General features: G+C 53.9%; 10 protein-coding genes across 10 annotated transcripts; 6 read left to right on the top strand and 4 right to left on the bottom strand.

Annotated features, from left to right (window-relative positions):
* Positions 1 to 132: 132 nt before the first annotated feature.
* N7482_003509 (transcription factor TFIIIC subunit TFC6) lies at positions 133 to 2,412 on the bottom strand (the record flags this gene model as incomplete). Its single annotated transcript, XM_056685634.1, has 2 exons — positions 133 to 974; positions 1,035 to 2,412. The coding sequence occupies 2 exons, from the start codon at positions 2,410 to 2,412 to the stop codon at positions 133 to 135; spliced, it is 2,220 nt and encodes a 739-aa protein (XP_056544376.1).
* A 669-nt stretch (positions 2,413 to 3,081) lies between these two features.
* On the bottom strand, positions 3,082 to 4,077 carry N7482_003508 (alpha/beta fold hydrolase; the record flags this gene model as incomplete). Its single annotated transcript, XM_056685633.1, has 1 exon — positions 3,082 to 4,077. One exon carries the CDS (start codon positions 4,075 to 4,077, stop codon positions 3,082 to 3,084), a length of 996 nt encoding a protein of 331 aa, XP_056544375.1.
* Positions 4,078 to 4,554: 477 nt separating this feature from the next.
* Positions 4,555 to 5,646, top strand: N7482_003507 (uncharacterized protein; the record flags this gene model as incomplete). The annotated part of the gene is made up of 2 exons (XM_056685632.1): positions 4,555 to 4,608; positions 4,663 to 5,646. The coding sequence occupies 2 exons, from the start codon at positions 4,555 to 4,557 to the stop codon at positions 5,644 to 5,646; spliced, it is 1,038 nt and encodes a 345-aa protein (XP_056544374.1).
* Positions 5,647 to 5,964: 318 nt separating this feature from the next.
* On the bottom strand, positions 5,965 to 6,762 carry N7482_003506 (dolichyl-phosphate beta-D-mannosyltransferase; the record flags this gene model as incomplete). Its single annotated transcript, XM_056685631.1, has 2 exons — positions 5,965 to 6,598; positions 6,659 to 6,762. 2 exons carry the CDS (start codon positions 6,760 to 6,762, stop codon positions 5,965 to 5,967), a joined length of 738 nt encoding a protein of 245 aa, XP_056544373.1.
* Positions 6,763 to 6,832: 70 nt separating this feature from the next.
* Positions 6,833 to 8,549, top strand: N7482_003505 (uncharacterized protein; the record flags this gene model as incomplete). Its single annotated transcript, XM_056685630.1, has 3 exons — positions 6,833 to 7,062; positions 7,231 to 8,299; positions 8,355 to 8,549. 3 exons carry the CDS (start codon positions 6,833 to 6,835, stop codon positions 8,547 to 8,549), a joined length of 1,494 nt encoding a protein of 497 aa, XP_056544372.1.
* Positions 8,550 to 8,873: 324 nt separating this feature from the next.
* Positions 8,874 to 9,889, bottom strand: N7482_003504 (uncharacterized protein; the record flags this gene model as incomplete). The annotated part of the gene is made up of 2 exons (XM_056685629.1): positions 8,874 to 9,747; positions 9,804 to 9,889. The coding sequence occupies 2 exons, from the start codon at positions 9,887 to 9,889 to the stop codon at positions 8,874 to 8,876; spliced, it is 960 nt and encodes a 319-aa protein (XP_056544371.1).
* Positions 9,890 to 10,188: 299 nt separating this feature from the next.
* N7482_003503 (hemolysin III family protein) lies at positions 10,189 to 11,148 on the top strand (the record flags this gene model as incomplete). Its single annotated transcript, XM_056685628.1, has 1 exon — positions 10,189 to 11,148. The coding sequence occupies one exon, from the start codon at positions 10,189 to 10,191 to the stop codon at positions 11,146 to 11,148; it is 960 nt and encodes a 319-aa protein (XP_056544370.1).
* A 1,274-nt stretch (positions 11,149 to 12,422) lies between these two features.
* On the top strand, positions 12,423 to 13,734 carry N7482_003502 (Zn(II)2Cys6 transcription factor domain-containing protein; the record flags this gene model as incomplete). The annotated part of the gene is made up of 2 exons (XM_056685627.1): positions 12,423 to 12,773; positions 12,835 to 13,734. The coding sequence occupies 2 exons, from the start codon at positions 12,423 to 12,425 to the stop codon at positions 13,732 to 13,734; spliced, it is 1,251 nt and encodes a 416-aa protein (XP_056544369.1).
* Positions 13,735 to 14,230: 496 nt separating this feature from the next.
* On the top strand, positions 14,231 to 15,451 carry N7482_003501 (SDR family NAD(P)-dependent oxidoreductase; the record flags this gene model as incomplete). Its single annotated transcript, XM_056685626.1, has 4 exons — positions 14,231 to 14,402; positions 14,455 to 14,714; positions 14,840 to 14,991; positions 15,079 to 15,451. The coding sequence occupies 4 exons, from the start codon at positions 14,231 to 14,233 to the stop codon at positions 15,449 to 15,451; spliced, it is 957 nt and encodes a 318-aa protein (XP_056544368.1).
* A 186-nt stretch (positions 15,452 to 15,637) lies between these two features.
* On the top strand, positions 15,638 to 16,068 carry N7482_003500 (uncharacterized protein; the record flags this gene model as incomplete). Its single annotated transcript, XM_056685625.1, has 2 exons — positions 15,638 to 15,650; positions 15,743 to 16,068. The coding sequence occupies 2 exons, from the start codon at positions 15,638 to 15,640 to the stop codon at positions 16,066 to 16,068; spliced, it is 339 nt and encodes a 112-aa protein (XP_056544367.1).
* Positions 16,069 to 16,853: the final 785 nt, after the last annotated feature.

Here is a 16,853-nt window from a genome sequence, read left to right as displayed (position 1 = left end):
TTGGACAAAAACATGAAGTCATTGATGTCATTGGGTTATTTGCCTCTGATCGACGCTTCCCTTCGATTCCACCGACTTTATTGATCCTGGATCGACCAGATGCCGAAAGGCTTCGGCTCGTGGCAGGGTAAATTAAATGGCAAGATCCTCGACGCGTAACAGGCCACAGCCCAATCCAGCGCAAGCCCAGCCTGCAGTCAAGCGGTTGGGGCTCCACCCCAATGCGCTGACGTGGGTTCTTTCATCATAGATGGTGGTGAGAGAGGACCCTAGCTGAGGACGTTTGTCACCCGCCAGGCTCCGAGCCAGGCTCTGGGTTTCCGCCCGGTACCCATCGTAGAACCGGCTTGCACCCGAGCTATCTTTGTGAGTACCCGAGGCCCAGTCGTGGGAGAACCAGGTTTGTTGCCAATGTTGTTCCTTGTTATAGAGAAGCCGACGAAACGGATTAGCAGCCACTGCTTCACCACTAGCCGTGCCGTATAGGAGGCAAGGGTGTAAGAAGCTACATGGTGCCAGACTGATCACCGAGCTGGGCATCCTCCCTGCGGAGGTGGTAGCAAAGAATCGGCGGATTGGCATCAAGCGGCCGAAATCATTTTCATCGTAGGAGAACATTGACTGAAGGATGGGAGAGTAGCTGATATGGGCAGCAGCCTGGCGCTGGCGAACTGGAGTCGTGTATTCGCTGGCGGGATCAATTATAGACCAGAGCTTCGTTTCACCATCCATGCCCACAGTAGAAATAATATGCGGGTTGGTAGGGTACGCCGAGGTAATGCTTAAGATATAGGACGCATGGATGGGTTTGTAGAAGTAAGGTATTGGCGCAGGATCCGAGGTAGGCAAGATACTCCAAATAGCGACAAACCCATCCGAGCAACCCACTGCAATGTCGGTAGGAGAGAGCCATGTCAGGCATGAACAGACATTTGAGGGCGACTTGGCCTCGAAGACAGGCATTTCGATTTTGACTAAATACCGTTGCGTTAGATGTTAGTTTCATGAACCTTGGAGTTTAGAGAGGCGCTTACCAAACTCTGTTTTCTTGCCTGGGGCCAACTTGACGTCCAATACCCTCATTTTTCCATCTCCCCAGATTCCAGCAAGTAAGCCGATGCTTGCCATGCCATTCTTGTCGTCCTCCTCTCGCCTTTCCCGGGCCATTGGGCACCAGGCTATCCGGCGCACATCTCCCCAATCTGTGCACAACGCCAGCCGAAGGTGTGGCTTGACATCCATGTCAAGTGTATGAGTAACACCGCCTGCCGGTTTAGCCGTAAATTCCCACAGTTGCAAAGCACATGGGTACGAAGGTAATGGACAAAATGACGAGGGGGGATTAGTCCCCGGAAGGTTGTATTTCTTTTTTTGGTCGGTAGTGATGAAAGTAACCACAGCCAGGTATTGCGAACGACCATTCTGATTGGGAGCCCATGCGAGGCATTGGATTCTCTGTTCAAAACTGATCATCCAGCCTTCGCGAACGTTCGCACTGTTTTGGTCGCTCTTCTGGGCCTTTGTTTCTCCCCAGGCCTCCCCAAAATTGAAAGACTCGTGCTGGCCTAAATGAAAGACTTGCTGATTGTTGACTGGGCCCATGAGAATGGTATGTTTTCCCTTATTCGACCTCGGCAGATACTTCCGACGTGCATCTGCTTCCTTGAGCTTCGGTCCAGTTTTTTGTAAGTTCTGGAATCTCTTCCCGGTGTCTTTGTCGTAATACCAATCCCAACCGGAGGTTCTTTCTCTCTCCATATCCTCCGGAGAGGCGCCCCAAGTTGGCCCGTACTCATAGTCATGCGCTTTTGTTTGAACGTCTAGGGCGTTACGGGTGGGCAGGCAAGTGTCCACGCCTCGGGCCCACCGATCTCGCGTATATATGGCGGCAAGCAGGTCTCGGTCATCATCACCAAAGGTCGTGATATAATGCATTGGTTTCGACACATTTTCCTTGGGGTCAACAACACCCCGGGAACGGGTCTCATCTGCAGACACCTTCGTGTTCCGATTGGCAGCTCCACCGTCATCGCGGAGGTTTTGCTGGTTCTGCACCGTCTTTGGTCGCGAATTCGCTTTTCTTCTGCCTGGGGTTTTGGGAGTTCTTGGAGTAGCCCTCGGTTCGTCGATGTCCATTTCATCAACATCATCATGGTCCTCCTTTCCTTCCTCGACCTCTTCCTCTTCCTCTTCTTCTTCATCCTCATCCTCCTCCGCGTCGTTCGCTCCTCCGGCAACGAATTCGTCATCGGATGCGGAATCTTCGTCACGTCGCCGCTTTCCCTTCTTGGTTGCAGATTTCTGCACTTCTTCAGAGCCCGAATCTTCACTTATCCCTGCCGATTCAAATGGATCATTGGTATAAACCGCCCTTGGGCCCGTGAGGCGGCCCGACCGGCGGGCGGAAGGCATTTCAGTTGACGTGAGAGTGGGGCACCGTTAATATTGAAAACGAAATTACAATGCCCCCTCTAAGGCCACAAGATTCTTGACAGACTAAACACAGATGAGGAGCAGCAGCAGCAGGCTGTGCGTGGCGAAGGATGGAAAACACTGGCGTTGGAATGCTTGAGCATCGTGAGGGACGGCAGTACCTCGAGAAGCTCGGGAAGACGCTATACCCGATTGGGACAGGTCCTCCTCGCGACGTAAAAGTCAAAATCGATGAGGGTATTGAATGCACTCTCAATGTACTCATAGAGAAGCTCCTAAATTCCCAGCCCGTCAGTAAAAGAGGGACCTACACCCCATGATCATATTTATTGTTTAGACGATGGCTGCGTTGGATGCAGCCAGGCCCACTGCATCCTGCTGCTTCTAGGGCGGTCTTTCAGGCATGTGGCGAGGCCACTGCTTCGAGTTTGAGTCAATTTTGGTTAGACATTACCTTCATATTAAAACACCGGGCAGGAGCGGTCAGTTTACTGCACACAGCAGATGCTACTTTAATGCAACAAAACTACGTTCAGAATCGGGTGACCAAAAAGGGAGCGGAGTGATATATATCTAATGTACCCAACGCTTACTTATGCCACATTTGAGGGGCTGGTGACGTCGATGGATTTAAGCAGCAGTACCAGTTTATACCTTGACAGTTCTTTCAAGGTGGGGTTGCTGTGGGACCAATTCCGAAAGAATTTGTTCGAAATAGCGATGGAGTGTGAAGTGTGTGGCCTCTGGGAACTCTTTTAGGTCGCAGTGAGGGAGGCGCTCTGCCATATACCGCATCATCTGAACCGGGGCATTGGCGTCTTTAGTCCCATGCCAGATTCTCACCCTCTCATAAGTTATGTCCTCAAACTTGATGCCCCAGCTGGATGTTAATAGTCGGGCGTCGTGAACAGCTGGTGGAGTGCCCTGGCGGAAGGCCTCGAATAACTGAAGAGCAATGGTATCCCTCAACTCTGCAGCAGATTGTGTTGATCCGAGATCCCCAATATGCCTATTGAGCGCTTTGTCTATCCGTTGAATCCCTGAGGGGGTAGATAATGCTCTTCTCAGCATCCACAAGAGTAGCCGGAGCACACCCCCATAAGCAGAGGGCCAATGCTGCGCTGTAAAAGCGCTGAGTCGATATGGCCAAGACATATGTTGTGCACCTGCCTCCCACGGCCCTGCACCACCCATGATACCAACTGCTGAGAGCATCTCCGGGGGCAGACGACATGCACATGCTAAAGCGTACGGACTGCCACCCGAGGCGCCCAGAACCGCAAAGCTGGTCAAACCAAGATGCCGGGCCAAAGCCTGTACATCGGCAGGCCAGTCTAGGATTCGACGCGTTGGATCGAAAGTGGTGAGACCATAACCATTGCGGTCAGGCGTAATGATGCGGAGCTTATGGCGGCGTGCCGTATCATCGACCCCCAGGGTTTCAAGGCGGGAGGCGGGATAGCCATGCATGAATATGAGCGGATGGTCGTTAGCCCGGCCATGCTCAGCAAACCCTAGAGTACGGCCATCTGGCAGGCGCATCGTCTGGCTCTCGCGAGCACTAGCGGTGCTGACATGGCGTGTCAGGTTCGGGCAGTAGCCGCGCAGCAGGCGGGGAAGGAAAAGCCCCGGGGTGGCGTTCATAGTGGAAATGGTATACGGAGCTGGTCTGGAACCACCTTGAAAGGCGATCCAGGAGCTTTGAGCCCTGCATTTGCGTGCATCTTGACTCACTTATGGCCTGTGTCCAGGGTCCAATGCCGCACGGCCTTCAAAACTCAACCGCCAGGCTTGAACGAGGATCATCCACCGCTAGCTGACATCAGCATGGGTCATGGGGCTCTATCCGACCAGCAGCTAAAAATAAAAACAGCCACGAAAGATGATCTAGATTCCATTATACCTATACTTGATCCGGCGTCCGATTGACGAACAGCCACACAAGATAGATCTATACCCCTTGCGATACTGACTGACCGAAATGAGGATTTGGAAACCAACTGCCATGGTTGAGCCCCGCTGTGGGTCGCGTACGTCAATTATCGATCGCCCCGCCGCTTCCACTTGTCTTCTCCTTGGGTCAGCTGTCGCACTGTTTCTGGTTACTGTCTTCTAACAATCATGTCTTCCTGCGCGAACCCTGGATTGTCGCATCGTGGAGTGCTCCACGAATACGTATGCACTGCACCTCTCCATGCACAAGGACTGATTGAACTAACCGTCCTGCAGGCCCCCAGGCTTGTAGCCTTTGAATTCACCTCCCCCGCCAAGGCCAGCAGCAAGTCAAATAGCTTGATCTTTGTGGGCGGTTTGACAGATGGATTTTGTACAGTCCCTTATGTTTCGAAGCTCGCAGAAGCTCTGGAGGAGACTGATTGGTCGCTGTTTTCCATCCTGTTGACCTCTTCGTACAATGGCTTCGGAACCAGCAGTCTCGACCGAGATGTAGAGGAAATCGGCAAATGTGTGCAGTTCATCCGAAACCTCAAGGCCGATCGACTCTCTGGAGCGCCCTCGGCGTCTGGCAAGATCGTGGTCATGGGTCACTCGACGGGCAGCCAGGATGTTCTCCACTACCTGCACTCGCCCAACCCTCTTCCCAAGACGGAATTTGATATTGGGCTTCAGTATTTGGTTCGCCCTGAATTGGACGGCGCTATCATGCAAGCCCCTGTCTCCGACCGCGAGGCCATCCTTGCTATCATGAAGTTCGCCAAGAATCCAAATGAGGTGCGAGGTGCCTACGATCAGCTCGTGAGCGCTGCCAAGACACAGCCATGGACTCACGACCAGATGGATTCCATTCTTCCGCTGAACATGACCGCAAAGCTTGGTCTGCCGGCTGATGCGCCGCTCAGTGCTCGCAGATTCCTGAGTCTGACCAGTCCGGACAGCCCAGCACTTCCGTCCCAGGATGACCTCTTCAGCTCTGATCTGAGCGATAAACGCCATCAGGAAACGTTTGGTGCGATTGGGTCTCGAGGCATTCTGCGATCGAAGCTATGTGTTCTGTACTCTGGCAGCGATGAGTATTGCCCGCCGTGGGTCGACAAGGAGAATTTGATGGAAAGATGGAAGCAGGCCACCGAGGCCGGGGGTGCAAAGTGGGACGGGGAGACCAGTGGCGTCGTTCCTGGTGCCAGTCACAATATTGACGGCGAAGGCCAGAAGGACCTGGTGGACCGTGTCCTCCGGTATCTGAAGAATCTCTGAAAAGGAACAATAGACACGAATGCTTGAGTAATGAGATATATCGGTCATTTCAAGTAGATATTAAAGCCACAAGGGAATAAAGCACATTGGATTTTTATCACACATGGAGTATTTCAAGACATGCAAGCACCGCCCAAGAGCACAGAGATTTGTAAGGAGAGAGATATGGAGAGAGAGAGAGAAAAAGAAGAAGTCAGAATGGGGTATAAGGAGGGTCGGAAGAATTCTATCCGGTCAACAACGACGTTGTTGCCAGACAGTGTCCGAATTGATATGCATGGCTAGACAGAAGCCAATTGGTTCGCTCAATGGAAAGCTTTAAACCTTCAGCCACAGGTTGAGCACGCCCTTTAGGTACTCAACAATTTCAGATCCGCCGAGCTTGCTCTCGCCATAGAGACGATCCACGAAGGTAATCGGGCACTCCTGAACCTTGTAACCCATGGCTTTAGCCCGAACCATCATCTCCATCTGGAAGCTGTAGCCCTTGCTCTGAGTGCTTGTGATCACCTTCTCCAGCACCTGCTTCTTGTACAGACGGAAGCTACCGGTCAGATCGCTGACACCGGGCATCAACATCACGTCCGCAATCAGGTTGGCTGTGCGCGAAGTGAACTTGCGGAATAGGTCCCAACCGTAGACACCGCCCTTGATGTCTCCGCGGTTCGCGTACCGGGTGCCGGTAACAATGTCCGCGTCGCTCTCCTTCTGGATCCTGATCATCTCGGGGATGAACTTGGGATGGTGGCTGAAGTCGGCATCCATGATGACGACAAAGTTACCGGTAGCATAGTGCAGACCATGGACGTACGCGGTTCCCAGACCGAGCTTCCCCTCGCGGGGCTTCAGGATGATGTGTTCGGGGCCGTAGAGGCGCTGGAGCTGCTTGGCGATCTCGAGGGTACCGTCAGGGGAACCGTCGTCGACAACAATGACCTCCCAATCCAGGTTGCTGTCCCAATTGAAGTGTCAGTAATGGGTTCTTTGCTGGAAAAAGATTGGAGCTTCGCACTTCTCGTTGAAGGTCCTCTGGATCAGCCAGATGATGATAGGGAGGTTCCGCCGTTCGTTGTAGGTCGGCAGGATGACCGAGTACTTGTTCTTGATGGCGCTCATTTTGGAAATAGTGCAGATATGTTAGAGCTCAAACGATGTCTCCAGGACGAACGCGAAACAAAGAAAGGAAATGAGTAGGGAGCGAACGGTTGACAGCTTGTTGCTTCGGAGAGGACCAAGTCGCGCCAACTTGCCAGATCCGGAGTCCACCGCCTTGGGCAGAACCCGGTATCTTATCGCGTCCGCGAGCTTCCCCAAGCTCCTAGTACGCAGGTTCAGCGTCCCCTGTTCTCACGTCTCGGAATTCGTTACAGATAGATATGGCGTCGCCAGCGCCACATCACCGCAATGCTTCAAGATGTAAGACTAATATTACAAACGGGCCCTGTGTTTTCTGTGTCACAATGCTGACGAACACCTTACAGCTTCACGGCCCCGCAGCTCAACACGGGGTCCTTTAGATGCACCAGATGAGTGAGCAATGCTCCCAGATCATTCGCATGGCAGAATCAGTCTAACTTCCAAAAGCCCCCTTGCATCATCGATGTTACTCACCTCACCAACTAAGAGCAAACATACATTTGCCGAGGAAAATGACTTCGGCTCTACCTTTCACGAACTAGACCCGCTGGCCCCGGATGAGCTGCCAGAAACACTAGGCAAAGATCTTTCATTTCTTCTCCGACACAACATTTTTCACCCACTTTCACATATCGATATTCCTCCTCCACTTCGCTCTGAATTTGTGGTCCTAAATCCTGGCGAACCACTCTCATCCTCACTCGGTGTCCTGGAGAAGCTACTGTCCCAAGGTCGCTTTTTAGTTGCCGCACAGCTCGCCAGCTCTATCCTAACATCCTCCTTGATCTCTCCCACGGACATTAGAATTATTTTCTCTTTGTTCTATACCCGTCTAGCCTGTCTAGAGTTATCTGGGAATACAGCGCTGGCTGCCCAGGAGTCTAAGGCTCTTGAGGATCTCAACTCCGCATTTTACTACCTCGATTCCAGCTTTGATGAATCTGAGGCCAGTAAAAAACAGGAACAATCTCATGTGCACTATGCCCGCCATATTGTACCATGGCCACTTCGAGTCTTGGCGGTGCGGCTTCAAAGCATCGGATTCGGGGACCCCCGCAGGAGTATCGGCGGCTTGTATGAGATTGGCCTGGAAGCCCGAAGAGAGCTTATGAGGAAGGAAAGCAGTGAAAAAGAGCGAACAATTTGGAGTGAAAGACTAGCGGATCTAGGAGTTCGGAGCGTCAACGCGCTGGTGGAGATGGGTGACTTGGATGCAGCTAAAAGATCGCTGGAGGCCCTCAAGGCCTCCGATGAGCAGACGCAAGCTATGAAACTAAGAAAGGCTCTTCTCTTTCTGCGAATAGGTGATCTCGATGCCGCAGAACGAGTCTTTGGGGACTCTCGCGATTCGAAGGAAGCGGCCCTCTTGCAGCCGCTTCTCAGTATGTCAGAGGGTCGTTATCAAGATGCAGTGACCGAGTGGCGGACCCTTCATGAAGATGCGCAAAGGATGGATGGGGCTCTCGTGGCACAGAATCTGGCCGTCTGCCTTCTTTACTCCGGAAAATTGGACGAGGTCTGGCAAACACCCACCCACTTCCATGCTGGCCCACTCGCTAATAGACCTTCAGGCACGCCAACTCCTAGAAACCCAAGTTGCCGCCAATCACTCCTTCGGCAGCCTCATTTTCAACCTTTCAACGGTCTATGAGCTTTGCTCCGACAGTGCTGCACAACTGAAGGGGCAATTGGCTGCTACCGTCTCAGATCAACCAGTGTCTGGCCAGACCAATCTAGATCGGCCCAACACTGACTTTAAGCTATGACACGAATGAAGCATGACATGACCAAGTACGGTGTTGGATGGATTGGTTCCACAGCCTCCTTCCTATGTCAAACGCCAATGTGCATAATACGTAATCCCATGGATGGGGTTAAAAATTGTAATGAGTAGCGGTGCTAGATGGAAGGCCCTAGCTGTCTCCGTGCGCGTTCCACAGTAATTCACAATGCCCTTGACACCGTCAATGCCTTTGCCACCCAATGAGAATAAAAATGAAAAAAAGCCAACTTCTTCGGACCCAACTCCATGCATCCAAATACAAAAGTCAAATAAAACGCCCGATAATGCTCCCTCTATAGGCCCAACCCTAGGCACTCGCAGTACTCGACTGTACCGGCTCCGGCTTTGCAGGTGCCCGAGTCTTCGGCCGTCTAATAACAATCTTCTCGCCCTCCTTCTCCCAGCCGAGTTTCTCTACCTCAACCAGCTTCTCCCACGTCCAGCCCTCGTCATCGCCTGTGCATCCACCCACAATCCAGCTCACATGGACATTAAGGTACGCACTCCCCACAGCCTTGAGTGCATGTCTCCGGACCCGGTCGACAGCCCAGTTCATCACTGCGCGCGTATACGAATCCACGGTTTTGCGCACCCGCCAAAACACCACCCAGTCATCGTGCATCAATGCGCCCAGGACCTGGTCGATAATCTGGTCAGAGAACGCATGGTCAGTGCGTGCGCGTGAGCGCAGCTCGAACGCTGAGACCATGTCGCCTTGCCGACAAGCATAGTCCAGGATGAGATATGCGACTAGTTCTTTCACGACCGAATCTGGGAGTGGATGCGATTTGGAATGCAGTTTGTCGAGGCTGTAGCGCAGGGACGGGAAGTACGATGGAGGGTGTTGGGCGCGGATAGACAGGCGGATTGAGAACATGTAAACTCTCTGGGTGAAGTCGATTGGTGTTGTCAAGGCCGTAGCGAGAATGGCTTCTCGGAGCTTGCGCAGGGAGAGGAGGAGGGTGGATAGTTCTGTTGATGCTCGGGGGATATCTTTGTCTGCGTGAGTCGGTCTTGAAGAGGGCAGGGCGGCGGGTGGATTTGAGGTGGCATCACCCGAGGAACTGGTAGGAAGTGACGCGAACGCAGCATCCAGGTCTTTGGAATGGTTGGCGCAGAATTTCATATATCGCGCCACGATCTTGTCATAGTATTCGTGCTGAGCTTGGGGGTTGAGTAGCCTGCCATATTTCCCGTTAGGGACGCTATCAACACGGCTCTTCTTATAGGTACATACTTTTTATCCCCCTTTGACACAAACCCAACATTTTCCAAGGAATCCGCGACCGGCTTAAGCCGGCTTCCCTGGGCCCTGGACTGCATTGCGTGAGGGTATGAGGGACGGTTGCGTGGGGACGAAGTGGGCCGCCGCGATGATCATGTTTGTCCAGTTTGCACCGAGGTTCCCAACGATGCGACCCTTGTGATTTCCCCAACTACCCAACACTCCTTTTTATTTGGGTTTTCTTCTTCTCTTTTTCTTGTTTATAGTTGATAGATTGCGGAGCCAGTGTGCACCATCGATTTGCTTACCTCCTGTGCATATTTGGTGGGCTGGTCCGTCGGTTTCAAAATATCATATCTTGCAGCCCTGCATCTTAACTTGCATGTGAAGTGACGAGATGCCTCGCCAACGACGTCCTGCTCAGGAAAAGGAGTCTGAACCAGCCATCCAAGCCGCTGAGATGACTGAATCGGTCTTGGAGGTGCCACCCAAAATCGTGAAGCGGCTGCTTCATTGGAATGATTTGCCTCATTGGCAGCGCGATAATCATCATATTCATTCGGGGTATCGACCGGCGTCATCTTCCTTTCTGATCTCGTTCCAGTCTTTGAGCTACCTCCACAATGAGTCCGTAAATATTTATACTCACCTTCTGCCGGGTCTAGCTGCAATCCCGGCTGCGTATCAGCTCCGTCGCGTTCTCACGCCTCGCTATCAGACGGCAGATGATTCAGACATTGCGGCCTTTGCTTGTTTCTTCGCCGGGGCTGCTTTCTGCCTCGGCATGTCTGCAACCTATCACACGATTTCAAACCATTCTCCCAGGGTGGCGCGCTTTGGCAATGCCCTCGACTATATCGGCATTGTGGGTCTCATCGTGGGCAGCTTTGTCCCCAGCGTCTTCTATGGATTCTACTGTGTGCCCACCCTCCAACACCGCTATTGGACTATGATTTGCACCATTGGGCTGGGCTGCGTGTTTGTCTCGATTCTTCCGCAGTTCCGGACTCCCCGCTGGCGGCCCTTCCGTGCAGCCATGTTTGTCGGGATGGGCCTGTCGGCCGTCTTCCCTGTGCTCCACGGGCTGGCCCTCTTCGGGATAGAGCGCATGCGTCAGCAGATCGGTCTCAGTTGGCTGCTGCTTCAAGGCTTTTTATACATTCTCGGCGCGGCAATCTATGCGGCGCGCGTGCCGGAGCGGCTGCGGCCTGGCCAGTTCGACCTCTTTGGCCACTCGCACCAGATCTTCCACGTTCTAGTGGTATGCGCAGCGGTGGCTCATCTGACGGGGCTGCTGAAGGCATTCGATTATCGGCACAGCGGGACTGCCGAGCTTTGTCAGGTTCAACGCGGCTGAGTCCTTGCAAAGTGGACGGGTGCGCGCACGAGAGGGAAGGGGGCTGGGAGAGGTGGGACAACATGCTCATGGCAATGAGGTAACCTGGAACGAAACGTTGCGCTTGCAGCGTTCGTGAGTGGGAATTTCTTACCTCCTCTTCGGATTCACCAAGGTCTCAAAAGGTCTGTTGGGTCCCTGCTGACGAGGACCCGGTTCGTGATGTGCAACAATGACCACGATCAGAGTTGGCGGTGGAAGGCTTTTTGACGTCGTGGATCCGGTCAGCCGAGTCGAGCCCGGTCTGGACTCTTTGCATTTCCCATGGCGCCGCTAATTGTTCCTGGTGCATTGCAGGGTCGGTGGGAGGGGATACTTGGCGGACGGCTGGGACTCATTAGTGGCAAATCGCCCCCAGCCGTTGACAGGTCCAACGGTGCTGCATTCGCCAACTTCTCCTCGATGAGCAATAAGGGGGAAATGAACGAGGAAAAATCCAAACGCAAAAGGTGACTAGTGGCGGCTTACGGTGTTGCATCAGGATATGCGACGTGGAGGACCCCTAGGCGGTTCCATGGGAAACCAGGGAACCAACAAACCAAGGGGAAACTCAAGCAGCAGTCCAATCAACCAGAAGCCGAGTACTCCTGTGTTCCTTTTGCCACGAATGGCCACGAATCGAGCAGTGCTCCAAAAGAGCAACAGGAGAATCGAGGATCCCCTCTGCTTCACCCTATTGTCCTCCCAGTTAGACGCGAGGACCCGCATGTTCCCGGGCTGGCCGAGTCAATCTGATGGCCGAGGGGATGTCGGGAGAGCCCGTTCTAAGGTGCCGGTTGGCACTCCCATGCGAGGTTGATCAGATGGAAACATCTGGGGTTTCACAGCGGCTGACCTCTTCATCGCGGCTGCCGTCGGTACAAGAGTCCGAATGCGAGTGTGACATCTTTGTTGGGTAGGGGGGCGGCTGGGTCTTTCGCCATGAAAGTTGCGCTTATTTGGAGCCTGATGGGTTTATATAGGCGAGGGGATGGCAGGCCGTGGGGAGAAAGGAGAGGCGAGATGGAGGGATTTCGTCTTGATTTGTCTGATCGATAGGTATCTCTGTAAGGCGGCTTGCCATCTTTTCTGTTTTGCTTCTTCTACCAACTTTACTTCCGCCTTAATCCACTGCCTGTCGATCATTCTCATTCTCACCTGATACCCGGCCACACATGTTGGCTGGAAAGAACGGATCTCTTCTTTCCGCTTCGTTTCTCGAAGGCTCCCACTCGGATCCTTCTCTGCCACGCTAGATGCTCGCCGACTCCAATGGTAACCGGTTCGCGGGAGGCGATGCACCGAAACTTCGAACCGCTTGCGAGAACTGCCGACAATCCAAGGTCAAATGCAATCTGTCGGGCAAGAATGTCTGCACCCGCTGCCTCCGACATGGCCTACAGTGCCAATATGGATTCGCCAATCGGTCCGGGAAACCGAAAGGTAGTAAGAACCGCGCTACATTGAGGAAGCTGGGCCAGTTACAAGAAGACAAGCCCATTCGCGGGTGTCGTAACAACCGGCTGGGGCCTCCTGTCACAGATTGTGAGCCTCTGGTCACTGCAGGCTTCCCGGCACATATTGCTGATTCAATGGTGGACGACGATGTATGTGGGCTTTCTTGTCCTCATCTAACCCACACATTGCCTCATTTTTGTGATCATCTAGGTATGCTTGTTTCCAGACCCACCGAGTCTTTGGGATAGCCCGCGAGGCTTCAGCGCCGCATCCCTCGAAACGCCCATCTGTCCTTCACAGCTGACGCCAGTGGACGGTTCGCCCTTTGCCGACCTTGTGGATCCCTGTCCTCCCCTCCCCGTCGGTTTAGGATACCCGCATACTCCAGTGACACCCACGTGTGTCGCGTCGGATCCGCTTGGAGACGGGTTAGCAAGCCCACGCTTCGGTGGCCCCGTGTCCTCGCCGTATCTAGGACTAGCCTCCTGCGAATGCGTGGATATGCAGTTGTTCCATATGAACCGGCTGAACCATCTGCTCGCCGAGTCTCTGCCGCTGCGCTTCGATCACAGCTTGCAAACGATCAAAGCGACCTTCTGCGCCGGCCAGGTTTTCCTGCGTTGCAGACAATGCGCCAAAGACAGCGCCAATCTGCTGCTCCTCATCTCCGTGCTCAACTTGACTCTGCAGTTATTCGAATACTGGATATCGCGTGAGACGTCTCGTGTGCCGCGGGCGCAACACGGGGTCGATATCCGGTACGGATGCTACGAGGTCTGCCACGAGGAAAATCTCCAAATAGGCACATTCTTGTTACGGGGCCTGCTTCTGCAGTGCCGAGAGGTGTTGTCCCTGCTGACAACGTGTGTAAACACATCCTACCTCGACGGCCACAGCTCAACCGAGTCCAAGACGACCACCGACGATCCTGATGCTCAGCCCTGGTCCTTGTCGGATCAGCTTGGCTCCTGCCTGCCTGAGCTGGACCCCAGGGTGCTGCGGAGTAGTCCCGGAAACAGTTGTCTGCTTCCGATCATCGCAGGCTACGAAGCGACGGTCGCCGCCTTTCTGCAGTCCGTGTCGGTGAATGAATGCATCTGCGGGTCCTAATGCACCGGAGCAGTCTCTATGAACATTATACCATGAACATATGTGCGGACAAGTGGCTGGCTGGCATGATTTGATTTGATTTGATTTGTTATACGCTTTGTAATTTAACCTAGGCAGAGGAGAGGGGTCGTGTGCGGAGACTGTGTAGATTGGACCCTCGATTCCCACGAGCTCGACCGTACACATGGATCGGTTAATCGCACACCTTTGCACATGCGCGTCCGGCGTAGGCGATTTGTCTTTGTCGCATAGAAATCAATGTGCTTGATGTGTCGTTATGTCCGCCTCGTACTGTAGGTAGCTTCCCACGCGATCTCCCCCGGTAACCCCACACTTTCGTTCGGTCCTCGGCGAGCCTCGGCCCTCTGCACGCCGAGCTACAGTTGCACTGTACGTATAAGACCCCAACGTCCTTTCCCCACATGACGTGCAGCATCTCTCCGAATCTCACAAACCGCATCAATTAACAAGGAGACAAACCAGAAGTCCCACCACAATGGCCCCCACAGACCGTCTCAACCAGGTCAACAAGCACCTCAACTATCCGGCGGGCATGCTCGCCGGCCAGGTGGCCATCATCACCGGCGCTGGCCAAGGCATCGGCGCCGAAGCGGCGCGGCTGTTCGCCAACGAGGGCGCCAAGGTGGTCGTTGCTGATATCGACAGCAGTACGTGTGACCCTACACCGTTGGCCGTGGGGGCAAGCCATCATCCACGCAGACGCAAGCGGGCCGCCTGGTCGCGGGTTGCGCGCATTTGCGCCCGTTCCCTTCAGCGCTAATGTCTCAGCAGAGAAAGCTAACGCCGTGGCTGACGGCATCAACGCCGCCGAGCCCGGCCGCGCTCTGGCGGTGGTGGGCGATGTCTTGGACGCGAGCTACATCGAGACGCTGGTGAAGCGGACGGCCGAGTTCGGCGGGGGCAAAATCCATATCATCGTGAACAATGCCGGGTTTACCTGGGACGGCGTCATTCACAAGGTTCGTGTCCTGTAGCTCCTTTGATCTTCGATCTACCCTCAGGGCGCTGCTTGAGGCATGTGCTAGGGGGTATACTGGTGGATCATCGACATGGATATGGATGCTGACCGTGATTGCGTCCACAGTTGACCGACAAGCAATGGGACACCATGCTGGCCGTGCACAACACAGCGCCGTTCCGCCTGGTGCGCGCGGCGGCGCCGTACTTCCGCGTCAAGGACCAGGAGCCCCGGGTGATCATCAACATCAGCAGCACGAGCGGCATTCACGGCAATGCGTACGTCTCAGCCGCAGCCCCTCCCCATGCCCATCCCCACGTTCCGTCCAGAAGGATGTAAGGATGTACTAATGCCTTTCTTCCTAGCGGCCAAGCCAACTACGCTGTCGCCAAGGCCGGCGTCGTCGGCCTCACCCGCACCATCGCCAAAGAATGGGGACCAGCCTTTGGCGTGCGCTCCAACACCATCGCCTTCGGCTACGTAACCACCCGTCTGACTGCCGCCAAGGAGGCCGGGGCCTTCATCACCACGCCCGACGGCACGAAGGTCGCCCTCGGCATCCCTGGCCAGCAGCTGGCCGGCAAGAAGGGCGACGAGGCGGCCGCCTACCCGGACATCCCGCTGCGGCGGCCGGCGAGCCCGGAGGAGGCAGCGCGGGCGATTTTGGGCGTGGCGAGCCCGTACTTCTCGTACGTGAATGGGGAGACCATCCGGGTTACTGGGGGGAGGAATATGTGATGAATGGAGACCAATGGAGATCGATGGGACGAATAGGTGGAAAAGGTTAGTCTATTAGTCTTTTGGTGGGTTGAGAACAATCTCCGCCCAAAAGGATGCACGGCTACGGCTTAAAGATTCCCATATACCGTGTGCAGGGCATAGCTTGTCAAATCTAGTTTTTTTATCTGGAGCTAGCTGGGCTCAATGGGCTCACTCAGTAGGTAAAGAAACTGTAGCGAAGCCAAGCTTCACCTCCGTCAACACCGATCGAACTATCCAAGCATCCTCGGTATTGAACCCCAAGGCCAGGCGCATCTATCGTTGCGACCCACGAGGTGGGCACTGGCGTTCGCAGCGCGACGTCTCACTTGGGCAGCAACAGCAACAGCAACAGCAACAGCAACAGCAACAGCAACAGCAACAGCAACAGCAACAGCAACAGCAACAGCAACAGCAACAGCAACAGCAACAGCAACAGCAACAGCAACAGCAACAGCAACAGCAACCAGCGGCATCCGTCTTACGGTGACACGTGCGGGAAGCCAAAGGCAAAAGGCAAAGCCCAGGCCCAGGACGGGTGGCATCCAGGGATCTTGGAGCGTAGGACAGGCGCAACGTTGCACGGGGAGAAGTGAGCGGAATACTGGGAATGGAGACCGGCACGGGAGCAGAGGTGGAGCTGCTTGGAAGAGAGAGTTGTAAATTGTGTTCAATTCGCCCCATGGCACACTCCCCAAGTATCAGGTATCAGGTATCAGGTATCATATCGTAAAAAGTAAAACCAAGCCCAAAATTCCAATCCCAAACAGATCCACATCCAGATTCAGATCCCAATCCAACCGGAGCCATGCCGCGAGAAAACAAAAAAGTGAAGAACTGTCTATGCACATGCAAATCGAAGACAAAGCCGAGAAAGATCTTGTCAGATCACCCACCCATGAAATCATAAACAGGAAATGACCAGCTCCCAAACAAAATAGACAGGAAAAGAACAGAGACGAATCACAAAAATCCACAACACAGCCCATATCCGCCATTGCGGTCGGTGGATGGGCGAACAAAAAGCCAACGCCTCGAACGACCGGTGCACAGGGCAGGATTCACTGCTCGAAAAGTAATCATGACAGCAGCCCAACCCAGGGGTTCTGCTTGTCGTCTTCACGCGTGCCTGCCAATATATTATGCCAATATGTCAAGTGAAATGAAAATTCAAACAAAAACAGCCTTCCGTGCGGTATGTGGCGGTAAGAAATATTAAAACAGGAGAAAAGGAGGGAACATGATATGCTCCATTATGTCCTGTCCGGCAGGGACAGGACAGGCCCAGCGGTGTGGGATCCAAATGGTTCGCGGGTCGCTGGGCCGGATTATTGGTATAGCTGGAAATCCAAAAGGGGGAAATATGTTCAGAGTGAAAGGT

The sequence above is a fragment of the Penicillium canariense genome (genome assembly GCF_028826845.1).
Source record: "Penicillium canariense strain IBT 26290 chromosome Unknown utg000002l_segment0_segment0, whole genome shotgun sequence".
Classification (NCBI taxonomy): Eukaryota; Fungi; Ascomycota; class Eurotiomycetes; order Eurotiales; family Aspergillaceae; genus Penicillium; species Penicillium canariense.
Note: the sequence above shows the minus strand (reverse complement) of the source record. Positions and strands in the feature narration are given on the sequence as shown.